Source organism: Aptenodytes patagonicus, chromosome 7 (genome assembly GCF_965638725.1).
Source record: "Aptenodytes patagonicus chromosome 7, bAptPat1.pri.cur, whole genome shotgun sequence".
NCBI classification, from domain to species: domain Eukaryota; kingdom Metazoa; phylum Chordata; class Aves; order Sphenisciformes; family Spheniscidae; genus Aptenodytes; species Aptenodytes patagonicus.
Window position 1 is genome coordinate 12,771,266 of NC_134955.1, and position 21,580 is coordinate 12,792,845.

Sequence of the window (21,580 nt, forward strand, 5' to 3'; positions counted from 1 at the left end):
TGTTGTGTTTGTCCCCATGTGAAAATCGTTTGTTTCATTTTTATTTCTGTAACACTATTACTATGGATCCAGGGTTATGAGTTTAAACTTTCTTTTGGGTTTGTGCCAAAGATCACTCCCTCTTTACCTAGTTTATACAATTACCTGATTTGGGCTGAGGCATCAAAGGCAGCTGGACAGGTTGATAGTCAAATCACTCCTTTGTGTGGCATTCAGTACACAAATTGGCATGAGTTAACTATATCAACTAGCTAGGCTTGAACAGACATTTACCTTTCTCTCTGCTCTCTCCTCTCCTCTCCTCCCTCTCCTCTCCCCTCCCCCCCCTTCTGACATCATACTCCCTTTTTGCAGCTGTATTGTGACTGGGAATTACTGCCAGTGAAAAAAATTAAGAATAAATAAAAGTCATTATATGGCTTTAGCAGTAACTGTAGCTTTCAAGATGTGTTGTCCGTATTTATATTCCGTGACTTACCTGTCATTCCCGTTCCTCTGTAACATAAGTTTTCTGCATCTGGATTTTGAGTTAGGTGAATGATTGGGCCAGATCCATTCTGTGGGCCTTGTGTTAATTACTACAGCTGAACAAATTAAGCCATTTTAAGCTAGCTGTATACACACCTGCCAATGGTGAAAGATATGAAATGTGTACAGCTCTTAAAGAATAAAGATTACTGTAAAGGAGGTAGCTTTACAGGAGGATAGAGGTAGTCCTCCTGTATATTTTTTGTTTTAACATTTTCTTGGTTTTTTACAATTAAAAGACTCAATTTCATGTACACTTAGTTGTCCTGCTAATTAACAGGCTTGACATGGTCATGACTTAGTGTATATTTTGTATGCCTGAGATTTTTTCAAGGGATGCCCAGCAGTCAATACAAAGATCAGTAGGACACTATTTGAGCTGTCCTGTTCTGTGATTTAATGGCTAGATCAAGCGTGGGAGCCATTACTGTGCCATCAGTTATCATTTCCTGTGAGCTACCATAAACTGCATCGCAGCTGAAACTTGGGAATTTGTTAAGCAAACCAGCTGTCTTCTGTTTCGATCCATATTGAATAAACAAAGTCACATTTAATGTAATTTGAGTCTTCCACACATTTAGATTTCTTAACAGGTTACCAAGAAATTTTAATGAATTCTGTGTGATTAAATAAAAAATTACATTTCTCACTTTTTGGTGGTTAATAGCGAGAAGGTAATTTCAATTGGTAAATTTTAGTAGCATGTCATATCATTTCCTCAAACATACCATTTCAAAGGACCTTGTCTTTGATAGGGAGTGAATACATGGCACATGATCAGAACTTTTAGTTCATGATGTACTCGGAAGAACATAGTGTGGAAAACACAGTTCAAAGAATTGCAAAACCAGAAATCTGTAAACCAGACTTTAAATTTTTCAGTTGTAATTTTCTAGCCTTCCACTTGAATGCCTGGGTGCCTACTGAGGAAGTATTATATGTACTGGCTGTTGTGTACAATTGTACATTTACAAATATTAAATCAAGTAGTATTTATGCTCTACAGGAAAGTGGTTTACAACATATACAGTTAAATTTTACTTCAATGATTATTTCAGGTATGGGTAGTATTCTGAGTGAAAGTCATTAAATGAGGCACCCAGTAATCTACTTTATTCTTCAGTTCTACTGTAGAAATAATCATAAGCAGGTATTTAGATTACCTGCTTCTTTGCTATATGCAGTATACAAGATTTCTGTGGCCTTTTTTCAAAAAGTAAGAACGTATGATAAAAGATCTAATTCTTCATGATTTGGGTCATTGAAATAGATTTCCTTTCATTGTGTGTGGTTATCAAGAATATTAAACAACTCACTGGGAGACTAGTGCTGCCTAAATAAATAGACCTACTTGGAAAAAAAAAAGGTGCATTCATAATGAGTAATGCTGTAACAATTCTGGGTTTTTTTGAGACCTTATAGGGATCCAGACCCTTGTGACTTCAAAGAACATACCCCATTTTGGTACTCTTTCAGGAGCTGGATTTGGGTCATACAGTGCGGTAGATAACAATGAAGAGAACAAGTTATCTAATCTTCTGCTGTTGCAACAAATGCAGCTTATTGGAAGGACTCAGTTGCCACTTACAATTATTTTAAATTTCATTACTGACTTTTAAATAAAATAAGAAATAATTTTCATCTGTTTCAATACTGATTTCTATGTTGCAGGACTAGGTTATTAAAAATACTATATTTTGTTGGCAAGGAAAATGTTTTATATTAGAAGAGTGTTCTGTACTATTGTCATGGTTTAACCTCAGTCAGCAACTGAGCACCACACAGCCGCTCCCTCCCTCCCCCCTGCCCCCCCCCCCACCCCGGTGGGATGGGGGAGAGAATTGGAAGAGTAGAAGTGAGAAAAACTCATGGGTTGAGATAAAAACAGTTTAATATTTGAAATAAAATAATAACAATAATAATAATAATAATATACAAAGCAAGTGATGTATAATTGCTCACCACCCACCGACTGATGCCCAGCCAGTCCCCGAGCAGTGGACCCCCCCAGCCAGTTTTCCCCCAGTTTATGTACTGAGCATGACGTCACATGGTATGGAACGTCCCTTTGGCCAGTTTGGGTCAGCTGTCCTGGCTGTGCCCCCTCCCAGCTTCTTGTGCACCTGCAGCCTTCTCGGTCGGTAGAGCATGGGAAGCTGAAAAGTCCTTGACTAGTGCAAGCACTACTTAGCAACAACTAAAACATGAGTGTGTTATCAACATTGTTCTCATCCTAAATCCAAAACACAGCACTGTACCAGCTACTAGGAAGGAAATTAACTCTATCCCTGCCGAAACCAGGACAACTATCATAGAATTCTTCCTCTCAAGTCTCATTTTTCTACTGTGAATCAAGAAAGCCATGCCTTGCACTGGGATTAGACTTGTATACAAGCTTCTTCAATGGCACAAAACTGGAGATAATTTCTCTTCCCTATATTGCTATATGAAAGATGGTATCTATTGCATAGTTCAGTCTGTACAACTGATTTTATATACATATATATTTAAATACTCAACCCATAGCCTTTAAAGGAAATTAAATAATAGGTCTAATTTGTCAATTTTGCACATTTTTTGCTTTCAGAAATTAGCACCTGGAGTTAGTCAGTTTGCTTACACCTGTGTACAAGACCATCCTATCTGGACTAACCAACAGTTTTGGGAAACAACCTTTTATAGCAACGTGCAAAATCAAGTTCGCTCCCTCTACCTTACAGCCAAAGATGACAACCATGCAGTACAGTTGAGACAAAAGGTAGGAGGATATATTAAAGTAAATATCAAGGTGGTATTTTTATGCACTTTTTAATTGTCTCCTAAGTTATAGAGAACTAAGTTACGGTTTCTCTAATTTTACGTATTTTTCTTTCATTTTTCCCATATTAAACAGCATACAATAACATGAAAAATAACAAAAATTTACATTTATCTGCAAAGCATTATAATTTGATGTTGCTCTTATGATTTTTCAAACAACCACTTTTTGTATAATTTTCCACACTTTAAGGTATATGTTTTTCCTGAGACTAGTAACTTATTGTATAGCAATGTTATAAACTAGTGACAGTTCTATTATATGAACAACCTAGCTAGCAGCAGTTCTAGTGTCCAGTGTTAGATTATTACCAAACCCTAGGGTGGTTTCTGTTCAATGGCACTTAGTCTGCTTTATAAAAATTGGACAGATCTTCCAGAACACAAATTGTCTGTCTCAGTAGGAGTAAAGTACATCTCTAATGCAAAAATGAAAGTATAACGGGAAGCCTTGCAGCATGCTAAAATAAGATTTTTTTATTTTTCTTTAAGAGGGAGCACATACACATAGTAAAGAGCCGTTTGTAATCTCTCTTCTTGTATGAAAATATCAGTATCAACTATGTGACTGAAAAGTGTATGCTACCCAAAGTCATACAGCATTGTAAAGAGAGGAAGTAAAATAGACAGGGATATTCCCAGAAATATAGTCAGAATGAAGAACTGAACAAGCATGTCAGATGTATCAGGGATAAAGAGAAAAGGACTGTGTGACTGTGTATGGGGAGCCCCTTCCAATCTGACACTATGTAAATAAAAATGTGAAGAATAGTAGAACTTACAAGGAAGCATCTACTTTAACCCTCATGTGTTTATATGGAAAATTAGCTCAACTTTAACTTAGTATGGAAAAAATATTTATAAGATACCTAGTCCTTTAATAATTTAACATCAGGCGTTAGGTCTCTAATATCAACTGCCAAATTCCTTTATTCTAATTTCCTCAGGCTATATTATGATTTGACTATGTGCCTTCTACCTAGTTTGCTTCAAGCAAATGCTAGAGTTGGACTCCAACATGTGAAACCATGAATGTTTCAACTGGTCTGGAAACTATTTAGATAAAAGCTTGCCTCACCTGAACATCCTAGGAATTTGGAGAATATCACCTGCGTCAAGCAATGAGCTGCATGTTATTTCTCAATCTGATTTATGCTTGTTATGATGTGATCTAAGTGGATAAGCTAAGGAGAGCAGCTATACTAAAATCAGTAAACCACTCTCAAGAAACACAGAAGATTGTATAGTATAAGAAAGATCTAGAAAGAAATGATGTTATTTAGATCTGTCTACATTGTGCTACTTGCATATTTCGGTAAACTGCCTTCAAAGCTCAGTTACTATAATCATAACTCTCCTTAAACTCTATTGAGTGTAGTTATTTGCTTTTTCTTTTTAAATTAATACATAATTTAAATAACTGAAGAAGTTCAATAAACAATTTAATAAAGTTTTGACTAAACATTGTTTTTTAAGTTATAGCTTTATTATTTTTTCTATGTCTTTATATTTCTTTCTGTATGTCTCCTAGGAGAAGAATTCTGTAGGTCCAGACCAGGATAAGACAGCAATGGACCTGGCTGCTGAGCAGTTGCGATTATGGCCAACTCTTAATAAACAAACGCAGCAGGAACTAGTCCAGAATGAGGAAAGTACAGTTTTCAGTCAGGCAATTCATTTTGCTAACCTCATGGTCTACCTGCTAGTACCACTGGATACAAGTAAGAACAAGTTATTGAGAACATCGGCTACTGGTGACTGGGAGAGTGGAAGCAACAGTATTGTCACAAACAGGTGGGTACACAAGTTCAGTGGTAATCAGTCAGGATGGGCCACAGTTTTCAAAAGCTGCTTAGTTTTCAGGACTTATTCTACCAGATTATTTCAGTATCTTCTCTTCTTTTCCAGTTCATTAATTAAGGAGAGCAGAAGTCTAACGTGATTCCTCTTAAATAACAGAACTTAATCTGGAGTAGTTTATCACCAATTAAAGGAACATAAAAAATTTACTGTCACAGTAAGAATTTTTAATCTAGCAATGCAAATGTTGAAGACAAACATAGGGTATGATGAGAAAGAAAACAGCAGCCCAAAAACTACTCCTAGTTTTTATATAACTTGAAAAAAACCAGTGTATGAACCTAAAATCAAGAACGCATTTGTATAGCATCCATAAAATCACAATTTCTGTGCAACAGCTGCAAGGAAGAAAGTCACTGAGGTTACAAAAAGCAAGAGGGCTAAACCACTGTGGCAAAGGTTAAATTACTAAGGAGGCAGGAGGAGTATAATGCCAGTTACGTTCCCTAGCATGCAAATCCAGAACATTTCATAACAAGCCGTCCTTCCTCTCTATTTATTGTCTTCATTATCACATATGATCTGTCAGAATTCCCACCTGATATAATTGTAGAACACTACGTGAGAACACTGACATCAAGTAAAAGATAGGCGGGCTATCAGTATCAAATTCCCCATGGCTACTCATTTCTGCTGACTAAACACCTCTAAACTCAGGCATTAGGACATGCTCAGTAGTCAGGTTGCAGTATATGTTGCAATGTATGAATCTGGCCCTTAATATTATTATGGGAGGCGTTTTTAGATGTTCAAAGAACATCTCTCACGACTTGCATTTTCTATCTGATGCACAAAAAACGTTTCTTACGGTCTTTTTAGCTTTTGAATGCTTTGCTCTGCAATGAAAATATTCATTTAATGTATCTTTCTGTATGTAACTGGATATTTGTTTACCTTGGGTTGCAAATAATGTACTTGATTCTATGAAGAGAAGACGTAGAGCTCACTTCCAAGCAGCTTTTTTTCTCTTGTGGGCCTGTCTGCACTGGAATCATGGAGGTAAAGTTCTCCATGCAGTTCTAACAGTGTTAATAACAGTGAAAATACGGTGTAATTGTGGTACCACCATATGCTTTTAACAAGGTTTATGTACTGTAACTAGAAGAAAAAAACACAGTTTGTCTTTAGCCAGGTATCATATGTGCATCACCAGCTGAATTTTTCACACTTGAAATTTCTTTTATTTATGTCCATAGTATTGCAGGCAGTGTTGCAGAGAGTTATGACACTGAAAGTGGATTTGAAGACTCTGAGAACAATGATGTTGCAAACGCAGTTGTACGCTTCATCACCAGATTTATTGACAAGGTTTGCACAGAGAGCGGAGTTACACAGGATCACATCAAGGGTCTTCATTGCATGATACCAGGTAGGAATTGTAACAAAAAAGTGGTTTGTAGTCTTTCTTTTTTTCTTTTTTTTTTTTCCTAGTGAAAGAAATGCACTTTTTAGTTTCATTTACTTTCAGTGAAGTTAGAAGGTTAGATTTCTTTTCTAGACTATAATTGCTGTTGAATTTCAAATAATTATTCCCTTGATGTTTAAATTTGAGAATTTCAGAATATCAGAGTTTTATTTAGATTGCAACTTTCTCTTTCATATTATGTGAGACTTCATTTATGGTATTACTGCTTTCCAGGCATTGTAGCAATGCACATAGAGACCCTGGAGGCTGTCCATCGTGAGAGTAGGCGGCTTCCACCAATACAGAAGGCAAGTATTATGAAACATACTTGTATTCTTTACAAGTATTAGAATTATGCAATTTAGTCATCTTTTTTTCTCCCCTCATAATGTTAGGAGGAAACATCAAAACATTGAAAGAAAATTTCCACCAGTGATAAATAAAGTGCTTGGCTTTGGTCTCATGAAATATGAACTTATGAAACTAGTAGAGCCAAACTTCTGATCATAAACAAGCTGTTGCATGCCCACTGTTTTTTGAGACCCATTTCTCTCAGTTGAGTCCAAACTCTGTCTCCCTTCTTTGGACTCAGTCTCATAACGATTTTGTTTTGAAGCTTTTTAAGCCAAATATTATAACTAGACTGAGGTATAACACTGGTATCGCCATTACACTTACACTTTCATTTATTTGCATCAGCCCAAAATTCTACGACCAACTTTACTGCCAGGAGAAGAATTTGTTTGTGAAGGTCTCCGTGTGCTACTGGATCCTGATGGCAGAGAGGAAGCTACAGGAGGACTGCTTGGAGGTCCTCACATCCTCCCTGCTGAAGGAGCTTTGTTCCTTACCACTTACAGAATTATATTTAAAGGCACTCCTCATGATCAACTGGGTAAGAAAAATTGAACAGTGATAATTGTGGTCCTTCAGATAGGCAGGACTTTGAGCTGGCCTATCCACCTATTCCAAGTATCAACATCAAAATGTATATACCTCACAATATAATTTTTCATGTTGATTAGATAAGAATAATCTCTTAATATAGGTTTTCCTCACTAGATATGACAGTGATTGATTTTGATTTTGCATTTAACTTAACTAGAACTTATTTCTTCAGATAAGGCATTAGGTGCCAAATCTTTGTTTATTCCTGTGTATTTAGAGATATTTAGAGTGCTGCCTTCAGTAATTTATGTAATATAAAATCATAATATGTACTTGTCATAGAGGAAACTTCAGTAGACTGTCACATGGTATTATGGGCTTTTACAGACTACCTAAAGTTGGAGACAGAAAATAAGGACATTCCTGACCATACTTCAGTAATTTCCATAGACTTTCTGCTTCGACTGGACAAAATGCATAGTATCTTTATATCTCAGTTCCATCTGTAAAGTTGGTCTAATAATGCTGCTTTACAGAGCAACGTTTGTAAACTTCTTCACCACTAAGAGAGAACATATATACTGTGTGAGATCTGCAGCTTCCACTACACCTAGCTTCTCATTAAACAGTTTTTTTTTCGGCCACTGGTAGTGTGTTAAATGAAAAATATCAAAGAGTTAGTATCTCCCTAAAATGATTATTAATAAATTCAGTATTCTTTTTAATATGTAATGGAAATAGCTCTTCTGAATGATAAATTATCATATTTTGACGTCTGCCATTTCTAAGCAGATTGTCATTCAGAAGAATAAATTTATTGTGGAAAGTTCATGGTCATATGTAAAGATATCAGTGTATATCATTCATTGTTTATAAATTGTATAATGCAACATGAAATCTGAATAAGCTTGAAACTGTTTCTTCCCCCCCTATGAATCTAGATTTTGGGAGTGCATTTCCATTGTATAGAAAGGCTCAGAAGGAAGGAGAATATTTTTCTAATCATCCCAGCTGAAATTAAGCAGAAATTCAGATTACAAATAATATTTTATGCATTTACCAACTTTTCACGTATTTTGCCTGACATTAATTCTGTACCGTTATTTTCATGTTGCTTTGTGCTTACTCATTCCTATCTATTCAAAGTACAATGTGACTAAACCAGATCTGATTCTGTGATGTAACAAGTATCTGTGAATACAATTTTATGGTCCTCAGTTGGAGAGCAGACGGTGATCCGGAGCTTTCCTATTGCATCTGTTACGAAGGAGAAGAAGATCACTATACAGAACCAGCTGCAGCAGAGTATGCAGGAAGGACTGCAGATCACTTCAGCTACCTTTCAGGTAGAAGGAAGTTTTGTAAAAATTTATGTGACAACACAGTCAGCTCAAAATACTTACGAGCAGCACTTTGTCCTGATATTTATGAAGAGTTCAGTTTTGTGCCCTGTAAAGTCAATAGAGAATGCAGTCCTCTCATAGAAACCCTGGTGTTTCTTGGCCCAGTTGATATTTACAGAGGGTTACCATTTTCATATTTGATTTCTTTCACTCCTTTCCTCACCTTTCTAATTTGGATCCAGCAAAGGGTTATTCTGGGTCCAAAATCTCTTAATGGGAGTAAGTAGAGGCCTAGGCAGGCCAGTGGAAACATGCTTTCTTTCTCCTCCAGCTACATGGAGTGAATACAGAACAGCTATAAATACTGATTTCTTTTCAAGACTTGTCACTTTACCAGCTTTCTGTAAAAATCCATTGCAGAAAGTCATGGTACATCTCACATGGAAGAAAGCTGCCCTTCCAGGAATCTTTAGGGTGGCCACTATTGGCCAAGAACCAATGAGCTTCCGTATGACTTGCACAGATCCTGGTAGTTTCCTGTCTGTAGGATCCCCTCAGTGCGTTCAGCTGAAGCATGTACTGCAGGGTGATTGACAGAGGTGGACTTCTAAGAATTAGGAATCATGAAATCTCTGAAGTCTTCCCTAAATGTTTCTTCTTGGTGGTGATCTTAACTGTGGTCAAACCGTAAGAGGTGGAAAGTTGAAGTCAAAGAATGTTATATTATGGACTGAAAGTAGACTGCAATACTTAAGATATGAAATATTTTGTTGGGTTGGCTGACTGCAGAAGTGTATTTTCATTGAGAACAGTAACTCTAACATTTGAAAACATAATAAAATAGATCATCAGCATTTTACTAGTTCCTTACAATAATGGACATTATTTAGCTAATCATCCTTCAATATCCTATTCAAAAGCATAAGATTAGGAATACAAGTGAGTAAAACAACCGAAAGTTGTTCTTGTGGACTTTTGAGAGGACTTCATGAGGACTTTTATTTTCCAGAAATCTTTTTACCAGAATAGTTAGCATGCTTCAATGATGTGCTAAATACAGACACAGCTCAGTGTTTTCAGTGCTGGATTCTGGTCAAACATCATCTTTGCTTTTGTTTAGCATAGTTTTGTATTAGGTTATGAGAACAAAAACAATCAGCAAACAGTTTACTTTCTGTTCCTTTTTTAACAGCTAGAGTTCAATGCAGTATGAAATAGCCCCTCCTCTTTCTTTATTAATTATGACTTTCAGAAGGTTTTGGCTGCAGTTATGCTATTTAATGTCTTTAAAACTTCAAATCACTGTAACCCCTAAAGATTCAAGAGCTTCTTTCAAGGAGGTCCTAGAACAACAGAGTTATTAGTCATTTGGAAAGTATTTACAAAACAAGTGAAATTAAAGAAGCAATGATGAAATCCACCTTCTAGATGGCAAACAAAAGACATTCAAAAGGTGTATAGGTATGCACTGAGAAATAAAGCTCTAGGATATTTCTTTGTCTGCTTTTTGCACATTCTTAAAGTTGGTTTGGGCCCTTTTACAGATTGCCTATTTTCTCTCTCTCTTTTTTTTTTTCGTTTTCTTCCCCCCCCCGCCCCCGAATTGCTGACTGTCATCCTTTTGGCTGAGGATGATGGGATGGGATTTATTTTTTTTCAAAACCTTTCAAAAAGCATTTTTAGTGGGGTGGATGGATCAGTGTTGAATAGCACAACGTTAGTTCCTTTTTAAGGATTAAATTTCACTATTACTTTTTTTTTTTATTAGCAGTTTTCTATACTTTGCAAGGTGAGGCAAAAATTTGAATGACTAAGTAATGGAAGTATAATGGTTGTGGTGTATGAATGCTGAAAATGTTGGTTTGATGAGAGTCTTTGAAGTGCATTACCAGCCTTAGCCCCCAGTACATGGGCAGAGCTGGCAGAGTATTTCCAAGCTGAGCTGTCCCATGTGACTAGTATTTGAACTGTTGTAGACATCTTAGTGCCAGCACTACTACTTGGATTTACCAAAATATTCTGTGTTTGATATTATGAGAATTCCAGATGCTTCTTAGTGAAAATACCTTAGTATTAGGACATAAATGTAAAAATTAAATAAAAATTAATAAGCTGTGTAATATCCCTCAAAATCAATAAGATATATGTACATATATTTGTGTTTTCCGATGGGCATAGTACTGCATAAGTATGGGAATTTTGCTAATATTTTAGGTTCTTTTAGTTTTTTTAATTCTATAATTTTTTATCCGTTTCTAACATGCCATGTCTTTAATATGCAGTTAATTAAAGTAGCATTTGATGAAGAAGTAAGTCCTGAAGTGGTGGAAATATTTAAGAAACAGTTAATGAAGTTCCGTTATCCTCAATCTATCTTCAGCACTTTTGCATTTGCAGCTGGGCAAACAGCACCACAGATAATTTTACCAAAACAAAAAGAAAAGAACACTTCATTCCGGTATAGTCATTTTTCTTCTTTTATTACTGATGTTCCTGTTTAGTAGTAGTCAAATACATTGAACAATCTGACAGCTTTGCAGAAATGCAGATCATTCAAGCAGTTTCAGGAAAGTCAAAATAACTGATTGCTGTTCTGCATCTTTTTATATTTACTGAATAAAAGGTAGATTAGTATGATATACATGTCAATTTGGTATAGGAATATATTATTTATCCAAATTTCTAGCTGCAGTAAATTTGGAGAAGCATCTCAGTACATTTTGAAACACGCAATGTAAGTAGCATCTTCAGCTATGCAAACTATGCCAACATAAAAAACAGATTCTTGTGTATTACTTTGTAGGTTAATAACCTAATGTGGGTTAGAATTAATTTTACCCTTAGTACAGTCTGTACAGTTGTCCTAGTGTTTTTTAATCTAGAGTTTGAGCTTTGGGTCCTCTTTTGAAGTTTGTTATACGTTAATTTTTACTAGACTAGATGGATCATTAGTCTGTTCCAGGGTGATAGTTCCTGTGATGCTCTGTTGATTATTGCATTGTTGACACAGGAAAGTAGAATCCCAAACTAGTCATGGAATCCTAAAACTTTAAGGTAATTTCTATCTTTCCTGCCTTTACTTTGTCAACGTTGTAGATTTATCACATCTCTAGCAAAATACAAATACCTAAAGGAAGATGATGGCTGCTTATTCATTACCATTAGACATAATAGACACAAATTTATCTCAAAATAATAAAATTGGTGTTTAAAAATTAATATAGGAAGTCATTTTTCTGGAGGTTATAATTTTTGTCATTATATTAAATAAAAAATTATGAAATACATTTTATTTGGTAAGTGGGTTCATCATAAAAATCTGTACATGCTATCAGGGAGAATCATATACATCTTTCTAAATATTTTTGTTGCTATGAATTTATAGTACCTTCTCAAAAAGCATTGTGAAAGGAGCAAAACGTGCTGGGAAGATGACAATTGGACGCCAATATTTATTAAAGAAGAAGACAGGCACAATAGTCGAAGAAAGAGGGAATCGCCCAGGCTGGAATGAAGATGATGATATCTCTGGTAATAGTAAAACATTTTTTTCCATGTTGGTTGATAAGTCTGTCCCCTATCATGCTTCCATTCCAATATATTGAATAAGTAATATCTCCAAGAAGAAATTGCAGAGTCTTCCTAGACAGGAAAGAGAAAGGTTTCAAATATGTACATTTAGTAAGTGTTTTCTTTTGTGATGACGAGGCAAAAGAGGAAGTTGACTTCATTCAGTGGTAAAGCAAAATACTAGATTATTATTTTTTAATTATCAAACTATTTTCATATAGTATCTTTTTTATCATTTTTTACATCGTAATAGTATAGATGGAACAGCACAGAAACATGCTGTAGCTTCCATTTATCTTTAGACATCATGATATCTGCAATTAGTCTATGATGAGAAAGCAGTAATTGGTGAGATTCAAGAAAGACCAAATACTTTGGGGGACTTTTGCGGATGCGGAAGTGACAAATGATTTCTGAAAGCAGCAGAAGTCATTACTACTGAAAATACCATTTTTCCAAATTTTGGTTGAAGGATTTGGGGACAGAAGGTAGAAAGTGATTTGGGCACTTTGTGTAGTTCATGTGATGGTGTGGAGTTTGACTTTCTTCCAAATACTTCTTTTCCTACCATGTGCTGCTGTCAGTATATCCTTATCTGGACCAGTGCTAATTTGTAATAAACCACTAGAGGGAACCAGATTCTCCTGTACATAAACAGGTATTGTTTTGTCATACCATTCTTTCTTTAAAAAAACCAAACAAACAAGCATTTCAGATAACGAAGTGTTTATCAAACACTAATAATTTCTTCAAAACATCAAACAAGCCAAATTTTCCTTTTGAATATTTTGTCAGTGAGCAAGGCAACTTATGTGACTTATAAGCAGATATATAAAAGTTGTCTGAAGCAGGACTGTGTTACTGCACTGTCTGTGTTCTCTCCGAAATGGAAGAAAGCCATTCTAGGAAAGCTAAAAAATACTGATTCTCTTCTTTCATTCCAGTTAAAAGTGGTAGAAAAAAGGCAAAAAGAAAGGATTACAAAATACAGAATGTCTTCACAGTACTGAAAAATTACTTTCTTAATTGAATTTCCAGCATCTTCCTTAAGTGCTGAGTTAGTATGCGTTCCGATGTTGCAGATTCTTTGGTTCAGAAGCAATTCTGCAGGCATGTGACTTTTGGTTGATTTTGTGTCCTTCACCCAGAGACGCCAAGCACAATTATACCTGTGTATTCGTATTTCTCTTGACGATGAAGAAATTTCAAGAGTTTTTGCATTGCTGACGTACAAAACAACTACATTCTTCTATGAACACAGCTGTTATATAAACATTAGTGATAGTCACTTTTTTCCTCCCCTAGCAAAAATATAAAAATATAAATTGTGAGGCTTCCTACCTGCTGCTTTCCAGATGTTGTGACTGGGAATGTGTAAGGTGATCAAAGTCTGACAATTTGCTTTTCTCTCCACACTGCACTGACACCTCAGGTATAGTCAGCTGACAACAGTAGTAACTCTTTGCTTCAGACAGAGTACAAATAGCCATAGGAAATTTGCTATTTAATCACTGCAATTTCTTTTATATTGACTGCTGTGAATGACTTTTTGTTTGCAAGTCTCAAAAACTGAAGTATAGGAAACTATGCAGCTATACCAACAATGAAGCAAACAGGAACTATCTGTAGCAGGTGATGCATTGTCTTGCATTGTCTTAAAAAAGAAATGTTGAAGATAGGATTGGAAGGAACTTCAAGAGATCATCTACTCCATCTCTCTGCCCCAAGGCAGGATCAACATACTTAATCTGTTCCTCATAGATGTTTACCTAACTTTTTCTTAGAAGCTTTCGAAGATGAAGGTTCCACAACTCTAGGCAATTTGTACTAAAGCTTTAACCATCCTTAACGCTGGAGAAAAACAAGCAATTTTCTGATATTCAGGCCTAAACATTTCCTTGCCACAATTTAAAGCCTTCACTTCTTATTCTGCCATCATATACGTATAGAAGATATGATTCACTTCATTTTGATTGCAGTGCTTAATGTATTTATGAACTATTGTAATATTTCTCTTCTCTGTTCTTTTCTGGATATTAAATATCTGCAGTTCTTTCAGTTCTTTATTTAGTAGTCTTGATAGACTTCTGATCATCATTGCTCTTTTGTCAGTGCTTTTTAGCCAGTCCACATATAACTTGCAATGTGATTTCCAAAACTGGGCACAGTACTCTAGTTATTAGTTGTTGCTAATGAACACCTAATTTCCCTCTAATTCCTCCCCATCTTTTTATTTTCAGAGTTTAGAATCATATCACTACTAAATTCTGTTTTCTATAGGTGATCATACTGGTGTGTTCCATAAAACAGGCGACTGTAAAACCCACTTTTATAAACAGTCATATCTCAGGAACAGTAAAATAGAGGGATTATTCCTCTTCTTTTCAAAATCAAATTAAAAAAAAGTCCATTTTAAACTTGAAACAGCAAAACATGTTCATCTCCCTCTTCAGGTTAAGGACACCGATATGAGCTCTTATAATCTCTAGCTTTTTATGCACAGGAAAGTGTTTTGCAAATTCTCATCACCAATATACCTGCTTTCATGAGAGAAAAACGCATTTAGAAAAAAATATTTCAAAAAATGCATCTTCATCTTATCTGACTCAGTTACAGCTTTCCATTCAAAACTGTTAAATACCAATTTTCTGTATGTCCAAAAATAAAATTATTTCTAAAACTCATTTAATTTGTTTCTCATTAGTGCACTTTATACTTGTAGATGTTTTGTAACTTCTTTCTTACGATGACAAATATGAAAACACAGAAAAAAGAGGGGATATCCACAGCGTTAAACTCTATTATTTAGGACAAATAGAGAATTGTTGGTTTTGTTTGATGAGCTACAGGGGCAATAAAATTACTCATTTAGCTTTTATGCTAATATACACCAAAAAAAAAAAGTATATGGGTTCTACTCCTGTAAATTCTGAATGTTGTCTACTGCCAGTAAAATTTTAATTGTATAATTTTTATTTTTTAAAATAATTTTGATTTCCAGTTTTATAAAATCCTTTTTTAAATTTAAATCCTTATATACTTTTCAGTGCCTCACTCATGAAGAAATACTTCCCCTCATACGCACATATTTCAATGCTTGAGGTGGTAGCAAGTAACAGATACATGCTATGAACAGTAAATCTGCTTTCAGAAGTATTTAGAAATAGTTGGAAGTGTCAGTAACAGGCAGGTGGCAGGTTTTGTAAAAAGACCTTGCTTGACTTGAATTTCAGTATAGTTTGAACTTGTGACATGGTTTTTATCTCTTGTGGTTAAAGGTTTTTCTGCTTTGGAAAGTGCAGCTGACATGCACGGCTGAAGAAAGCTGCTGTTTGACATTGAAACTGAGGCATTAAGAAGCCAACATTCATCTGTTGTGAAGTTATGACACAGAAACATTTTTTTATTTGACCCAAGCCTTAAAAAGATTTACATCTTTTGAAGATAGTTTAAAAGAATTGCGAGATCCATTTTATCTTGGGTGTTTAATGAGTTTATATGCACATTTTTCATTATTCTGTCTTGTGTACATCTTTGTATAGCGGTTGTGAGTTTAACAGGTTTTCATAAATTGTTGAAAGAAAGATTATCTGCCTTTGCTTCAGCTCAAATGAATAGATGAGGTAACTTTTTCCAGGATTTTAGCAAAAGAGTTGTCAGCCATGCCAGTCACAAGTGCAGTAGATAACTGTCCAATATATTCAGGTTTCCTAACTAAAATATTATGTTATTGCTTATAATTTCTATAAATTGTGGTTTGTATGTATTAGTTCTTGTCATTCATCACTGACAGTAAGACAAACTAATATTTTGTTCAGAAGAAAATAGCATTGTTTTCTGCGTAACTGCTGGCCTCCCCAATAGCAAACTCTTAAAGATTTTTAACTTTAGTTTCAGATGACAGCGAGCTGCACACAAGTGGTACCCTAAAAGCATCAGAAAAATCAACAATGGAGCAATTAGTAGAAAGAGCCTGTTTTAGAGACTATCAACGTTTGGGACTAGGGACCATCAGTAGTAACTCTTCTCGCTCAAAAACAGAATACTTAAGAATAACTGCACTGAACAGGATGTATTCACTTTGCAGGAGGTGAGTTTACCAATTCAGTCAAGTAGTTGAAAATAAAGATGACATAACACACATACCACATGATGTATCCATTTAAGCAACTTGTGAGAAAATTTTTGTCTACAGTAGGAGTGTTCAACCAGTGACCTTGAAGTTATTTGTATTCCATTTGTCTTCTGGTCGCTGCATATGTATTCATCAGATTCAGAAAGAGTGCCAGCAATGGTAGCTGGAAGTGAGCTTTCAGAACTGCCCCAGAAGCTCTGTCAGACAACACAAGTCTTCCTTCCTAGGTTCTTTCTGTAGTCCATGGAAAGAGAGTGCCCCTGGGGCTTTTGGAGGAAACTAACCTAGATACTCTGAATAGCCTTTTGAAGGAGTTTCTCTCTCTTGGCTTTCTACACTGATGTCTAAATCATTAGGCTATTTTTCAGCTTTTTGACTTGGCCAATAAAGTTACCTGGTAGAACTCACTTTCTTGGTACGGTTTCTGTAACTTGCTGTGTTGCTACTGGAAATTATTTATGTAATGTATTTGCATATAAAATCTATTCTGTTCCTAAATAAAAAAGAAAGCCTCAGAAACAATTATGCATAACTATTTTCTTCAAATAAAAAATATGTTTTAAAACTGAATTCATGAAGGTATCTACGCTACTTTAAAAGTTTGTCATGTGCTGAAAGTCACGTGCTGTGTTTTAACATATACTACTAACTCCTTTTTTGTTGTGAAAGCTGATGTAGTTTACTACCACTACCCACAAAAATTCTTTTTAATACAAAAGCATATCTGCATGAGTCCTATCAGAAGAGCATTTGCATTCTCTAAAGCCAGTTTTGGCTAGTCATTGCTTTCATTATGGATAATGAAATTGCCAGTTCTTCATGGAAGAAGGGCACACAAGGAAATATTAGATCCTTTCTTGTTTTCTGACTTATCTAGAGTAACAGACTAATAACTGGTTTTCTTCAATCACCATTGAGTACAATGCAGGTGAAGGCATTAAATCTGTACATTTTCATTATGCTTTGAACATTAAGCAGACAATTCTTTCCTCCCCTAAACCCACCAGTTTTTAATACTCTATAGGATTTTTTGGGAAAGATAATTAATACCTGAATGGATTACAAATCTCAGGATATAAATACTTACCTAGTGCCATATTAGTTTGCTTACTGTGTTTTAAGTAGACCGTAAATATTATGTGCATTGATTTTGTATGAGGGCAGTTCAATAAATGTCGAAGAACTGAATTTACAGGAACAGTGTATCTTGTAGAGGAATGAACTTATTTAGTAAGCACTAACTTTTCCCTGTTTCTCGTCTTAGTTTCTTCTTAACATATGAAATTGGCACTTAAATAGAATATTTTTTGGAGGAGATAGAAAATAATCTTTCGTATTACTTGAATCCTCCTTTCACTAACATGAACAGAACTATCATCTTGCTGGGTTTTCTATTTTTAAAGCTATGGTGTCAGCGAATTTTGTAATCTTTCAATGTATTGTAGTGTTTTAAAAAGTACACAAAAACGCAGTTTCAAATACACTGTTCCAAGGAACCTGACTGTAAAATTTAAATGTATTTTGACATAAACCAAAAACTATTGTTTTAGTTGTGATATTTTAGGCAATCTAACATTCTTTCCTTTCAATTCTCATATTTCATGTACAAGTGTCAAAACAAAACTACTGCATCATTTGCATGCCTCAAACATCTCTTTTCTGTCATGCTCAAAAATATGACTTCATTATAGTGACAGATAAGAGATACACTAAGAAGAAAAATATTACCAAATAAAATATAACCTTAAATAGAAAGAGTCTAGTAGTCTTACAAATTTTTCGTAATTAAAGTTTTTTTAAAATGCAGTTTTCTTTACAATTTAATGTATTTGCTAGGATTGGACTAAAAATGAGATTTACTAAATAAAAAATAATTCTAACAGTTGAGGTGTATTTTCATTAAGATGTATATTCAGATTGTGATTTTAGGATTTTTTTTCATTGTTTAAGATTTTGAAAGCAATTTTAATTGCTGTTCAATTTTTTTCACCTTTTTGTCAAACCAGTTATCCTGGGCTTCTGGTAGTACCTCAGTCTGTTCAAGACAGCAGTCTGCAGAGAGTTGCTCGCTGTTACCGTCACAATCGCCTACCAGTTGTCTGTTGGAAGAACACTAAAAACAGTACTCTTCTACTTAGATCTGGGGGCTTCCATGGAAAAGGTGTTGTTGGCCTCTTCAAATCCCAAAATACACATACTACAGGTGAGTTGATGCAGGTAGGCTTTCTGTGTAAGTAATTTTATATAGAAATACTTATTTTTCTAGAGGAAAGCGGTGATAGGATTGAATCAAAAGTCTCAGGATATGAATGGTTATCTGATATTATATTAGTTCAGTTTAATTACTGTATGTCAAGAAGCAGATCCTGAATGGTATGAAAGTGGTTCAAAAAATGTCAGTGAATAATTGGAAAGGAGATTATATATGTACCAAAAGTCTTCGGTAAAAGCTGGCATCTGCCAAATGCAATGCAAACTTCCCCTGTTTCCCTTAATTTTTATTTTTCCTTTGCACTGGTTTATGTAATGAGTGTATGTTGTCCCTTTTAATAGAGGATTATATAAAATATTAGAGAGATCGTTATCCATTGGATTTTCTTATGTTTTTCATTATAATATTAGTTTAACATTTATCTTTCTTTTATAAAGCATAGACCTGAAAGATTCTAGTTGGGGTCTTTGCATTAAGTAAATCTCTTCCTTTGTGTGATCAAGATTGGGCCAGCACAAGATTTGTCGGAATAGTTAATTTTTCAGAAGAATATAACATATTAGGGCAACATTAAATTTGGAAAGAACATTAGTTGCCTTTCGTCATTCACAGGCAGTGTTTAGGATACTTATTGTGACTGCCTGGATTTCCATCTCTTATGCTGATAAGATTCTTCGGAGTTAATTTCATGCCAAGAGTGAATTTGGTATATTGCTGAAGAAAAAGTCAGTGTTCTCTTTAATCAAACCGATAGTTGTTTAGAAATTATTCTAGAATTAGGCCATAATTTTTCTTTTTTGAGATAAAGAAAATGTGAGGTAGAATTGGAATACCAGGAACTCATTAAGGTAGCAAAGAAATTCCTCAGTCCTGTTTGTTTGCTTTTCACCCCAATAATCACTAAAATGCAATTAAAGGGTTTGACTCTACTGAATAGTTTGTTCTGTAGAATTTTTCAAAACCTGTAACAAGCATACTGTACAAATATGTGCAAGTCACATAAAAGTAGTTTGAAGATTACGATTTAAATATTTTCTGCATAGTCCTCCTGAATTTTCCCTTCACAGAGTATCTTTATGAAAACCGCAGTTTTATTACTTGTAAAGAACAGTATATCAGACATAATATTTAGCTATATGAGGTTTTGTGTATATCAAATTCACCTTTAAAATCTCAAAATTTCAGAGATCTTATTAGAAAAACATTTTTTACATCAGACAGTGTCTGGACTGGCTATTAACACTAATTTGTAAATCACTAATTATCTCCTGAATATTCACTGCTATAGCATTCATTGTGTCTCTCTTCGGTGTTTTGTGGGGGCATTTTTTAGTTGGAGTGAGGAGCAAGGTAATGAATTGAGTTTTATATAAATGATTCAGTGAAGTACTACCAATAGTTAACGTAGCAGCTGCCAAAGCTGTGAGCTACACCAGTTGTTCCACAGGTTTATGATGTGAATCCTAAGCATGGTAATTCAAATGTTAGTCTTAAAAATGGATTTAATACTGATTGTCTTAGCTGAAATTCTGGCCAGGCATCTTTAACCTGGTATAAATAGAATAAATTGAAAAAATTCTGCAGGAATAGTCTGCAAATTATATAAAGACAAACGCTTTCACGTTTTCTGTAATAGCCATAATTTCTATGTGCATGGGAGTATGAGAGCCTTCCAAAACAAGATCTTCAAAGCCTGACTCATTAAAGCATGTTTTCTGTGTGTAATCTCATTGCTTTTGTAGGTGGTTTCTTTTTTTAATTTTATATAGTCTTTTATATTGTCATTGTCATACTTCCAGCAGTGTATTAGGCAATAGATAATCTGATTGACAATAACTGTATCTGTCAGACATTAGCTTCTGGAGTTACTGTTTCTTTTAAAATGTGAAGAAAATGGATACTCTCCTCAGGAAGGTACTGCAAGTAAAATGAAAAATATTTATAGGATATTTATTTTATTCATAATGAAGTTGAAGCTTGGTGAAACATACTTTCGAAGAAACTGATTGATAAAGACAGTTGTACACAGGTGCATGTATTTGCCTCAGTAGGAGTTGTGTACAATGAAGGAAAGTCTATACTGAAAAATGCATTGTGATGCAAACTAAGAGGACAAAGGTAATCTTAAGTTAAATTCAAGTTGACAGCTGCATACCTTCCTAAGCAGAGATTTCATAGGAGTAGATTTTTATTAAGTGGTTCTGGATCAATACACAGAAACAAAGAGGACCTGCTGGAACTTAATGAACATTTTTGTGATTTCCTGTTACATCGGGTGTTAAGCAAGTTTTCAAAGCATAGTTGAGATCAAAATGTTACATAAGAAGCACAGAACATATTTTTTAGAGAAATTATGCACAGTACTAAATTGCTGTATGGAATGAAACTAAAAGTGCAACAGAATTGTATTTTTCTAACATCTGTCCACAAAGGATTATGAACAGATTTTTTTTTTTTGCCTCAATCTTCACTGGCAAGTCCTCGAGCCTCACCACCCAAGCTGCAGAAGGCAAAGGCAGGGACTGGGAGAATGAAGAGCTGCCCACTGTGGGAGAACATCAGGTTTGAGACCATCTAAGGCACCTGAAGGTGCACAAGTCCATGAGACCCCATGAAATCCATCTGCGGGTCCTGAAGGAACTGGCGGATGAAGTTGCTAAGCCACTATCCATCCTATTTGAGAAGTCGTGGCAGTCCGGTGAAGTTCCCACTGACTGGAAAAGGGGAAACATAACCCCCACTTTTAAAAAGGGAAGAAAGGAAGACCCGGGGAACTACAGGCCAGTCGGTCTCACCTCTGTGCCTGGGAAGATCATGGAACA

The 21,580-nt window shown here is 35.1% G+C and overlaps 1 protein-coding gene across 5 annotated transcripts in view; it reads left to right on the forward strand.

The window, feature by feature from the left end:
- SBF2 (SET binding factor 2) overlaps positions 1 to 21,580 on the forward strand; it is a 297,874-nt gene that overhangs the window by 230,962 nt on the left and 45,332 nt on the right. For all 5 annotated transcript variants that reach the window (XM_076344004.1, XM_076344006.1, XM_076344007.1 and 2 more), the window contains exons 18-27: positions 3,116 to 3,286; positions 4,877 to 5,139; positions 6,402 to 6,574; positions 6,845 to 6,918; positions 7,310 to 7,505; positions 8,717 to 8,844; positions 11,124 to 11,299; positions 12,227 to 12,372; positions 16,303 to 16,501; positions 18,553 to 18,749. In XM_076344004.1, the coding sequence (XP_076200119.1) occupies positions 3,116 to 3,286; positions 4,877 to 5,139; positions 6,402 to 6,574; positions 6,845 to 6,918; positions 7,310 to 7,505; positions 8,717 to 8,844; positions 11,124 to 11,299; positions 12,227 to 12,372; positions 16,303 to 16,501; positions 18,553 to 18,749 (1,723 nt within the window). The remainder of the gene's footprint in view (positions 1 to 3,115; positions 3,287 to 4,876; positions 5,140 to 6,401; positions 6,575 to 6,844; positions 6,919 to 7,309; positions 7,506 to 8,716; positions 8,845 to 11,123; positions 11,300 to 12,226; positions 12,373 to 16,302; positions 16,502 to 18,552; positions 18,750 to 21,580) is intronic.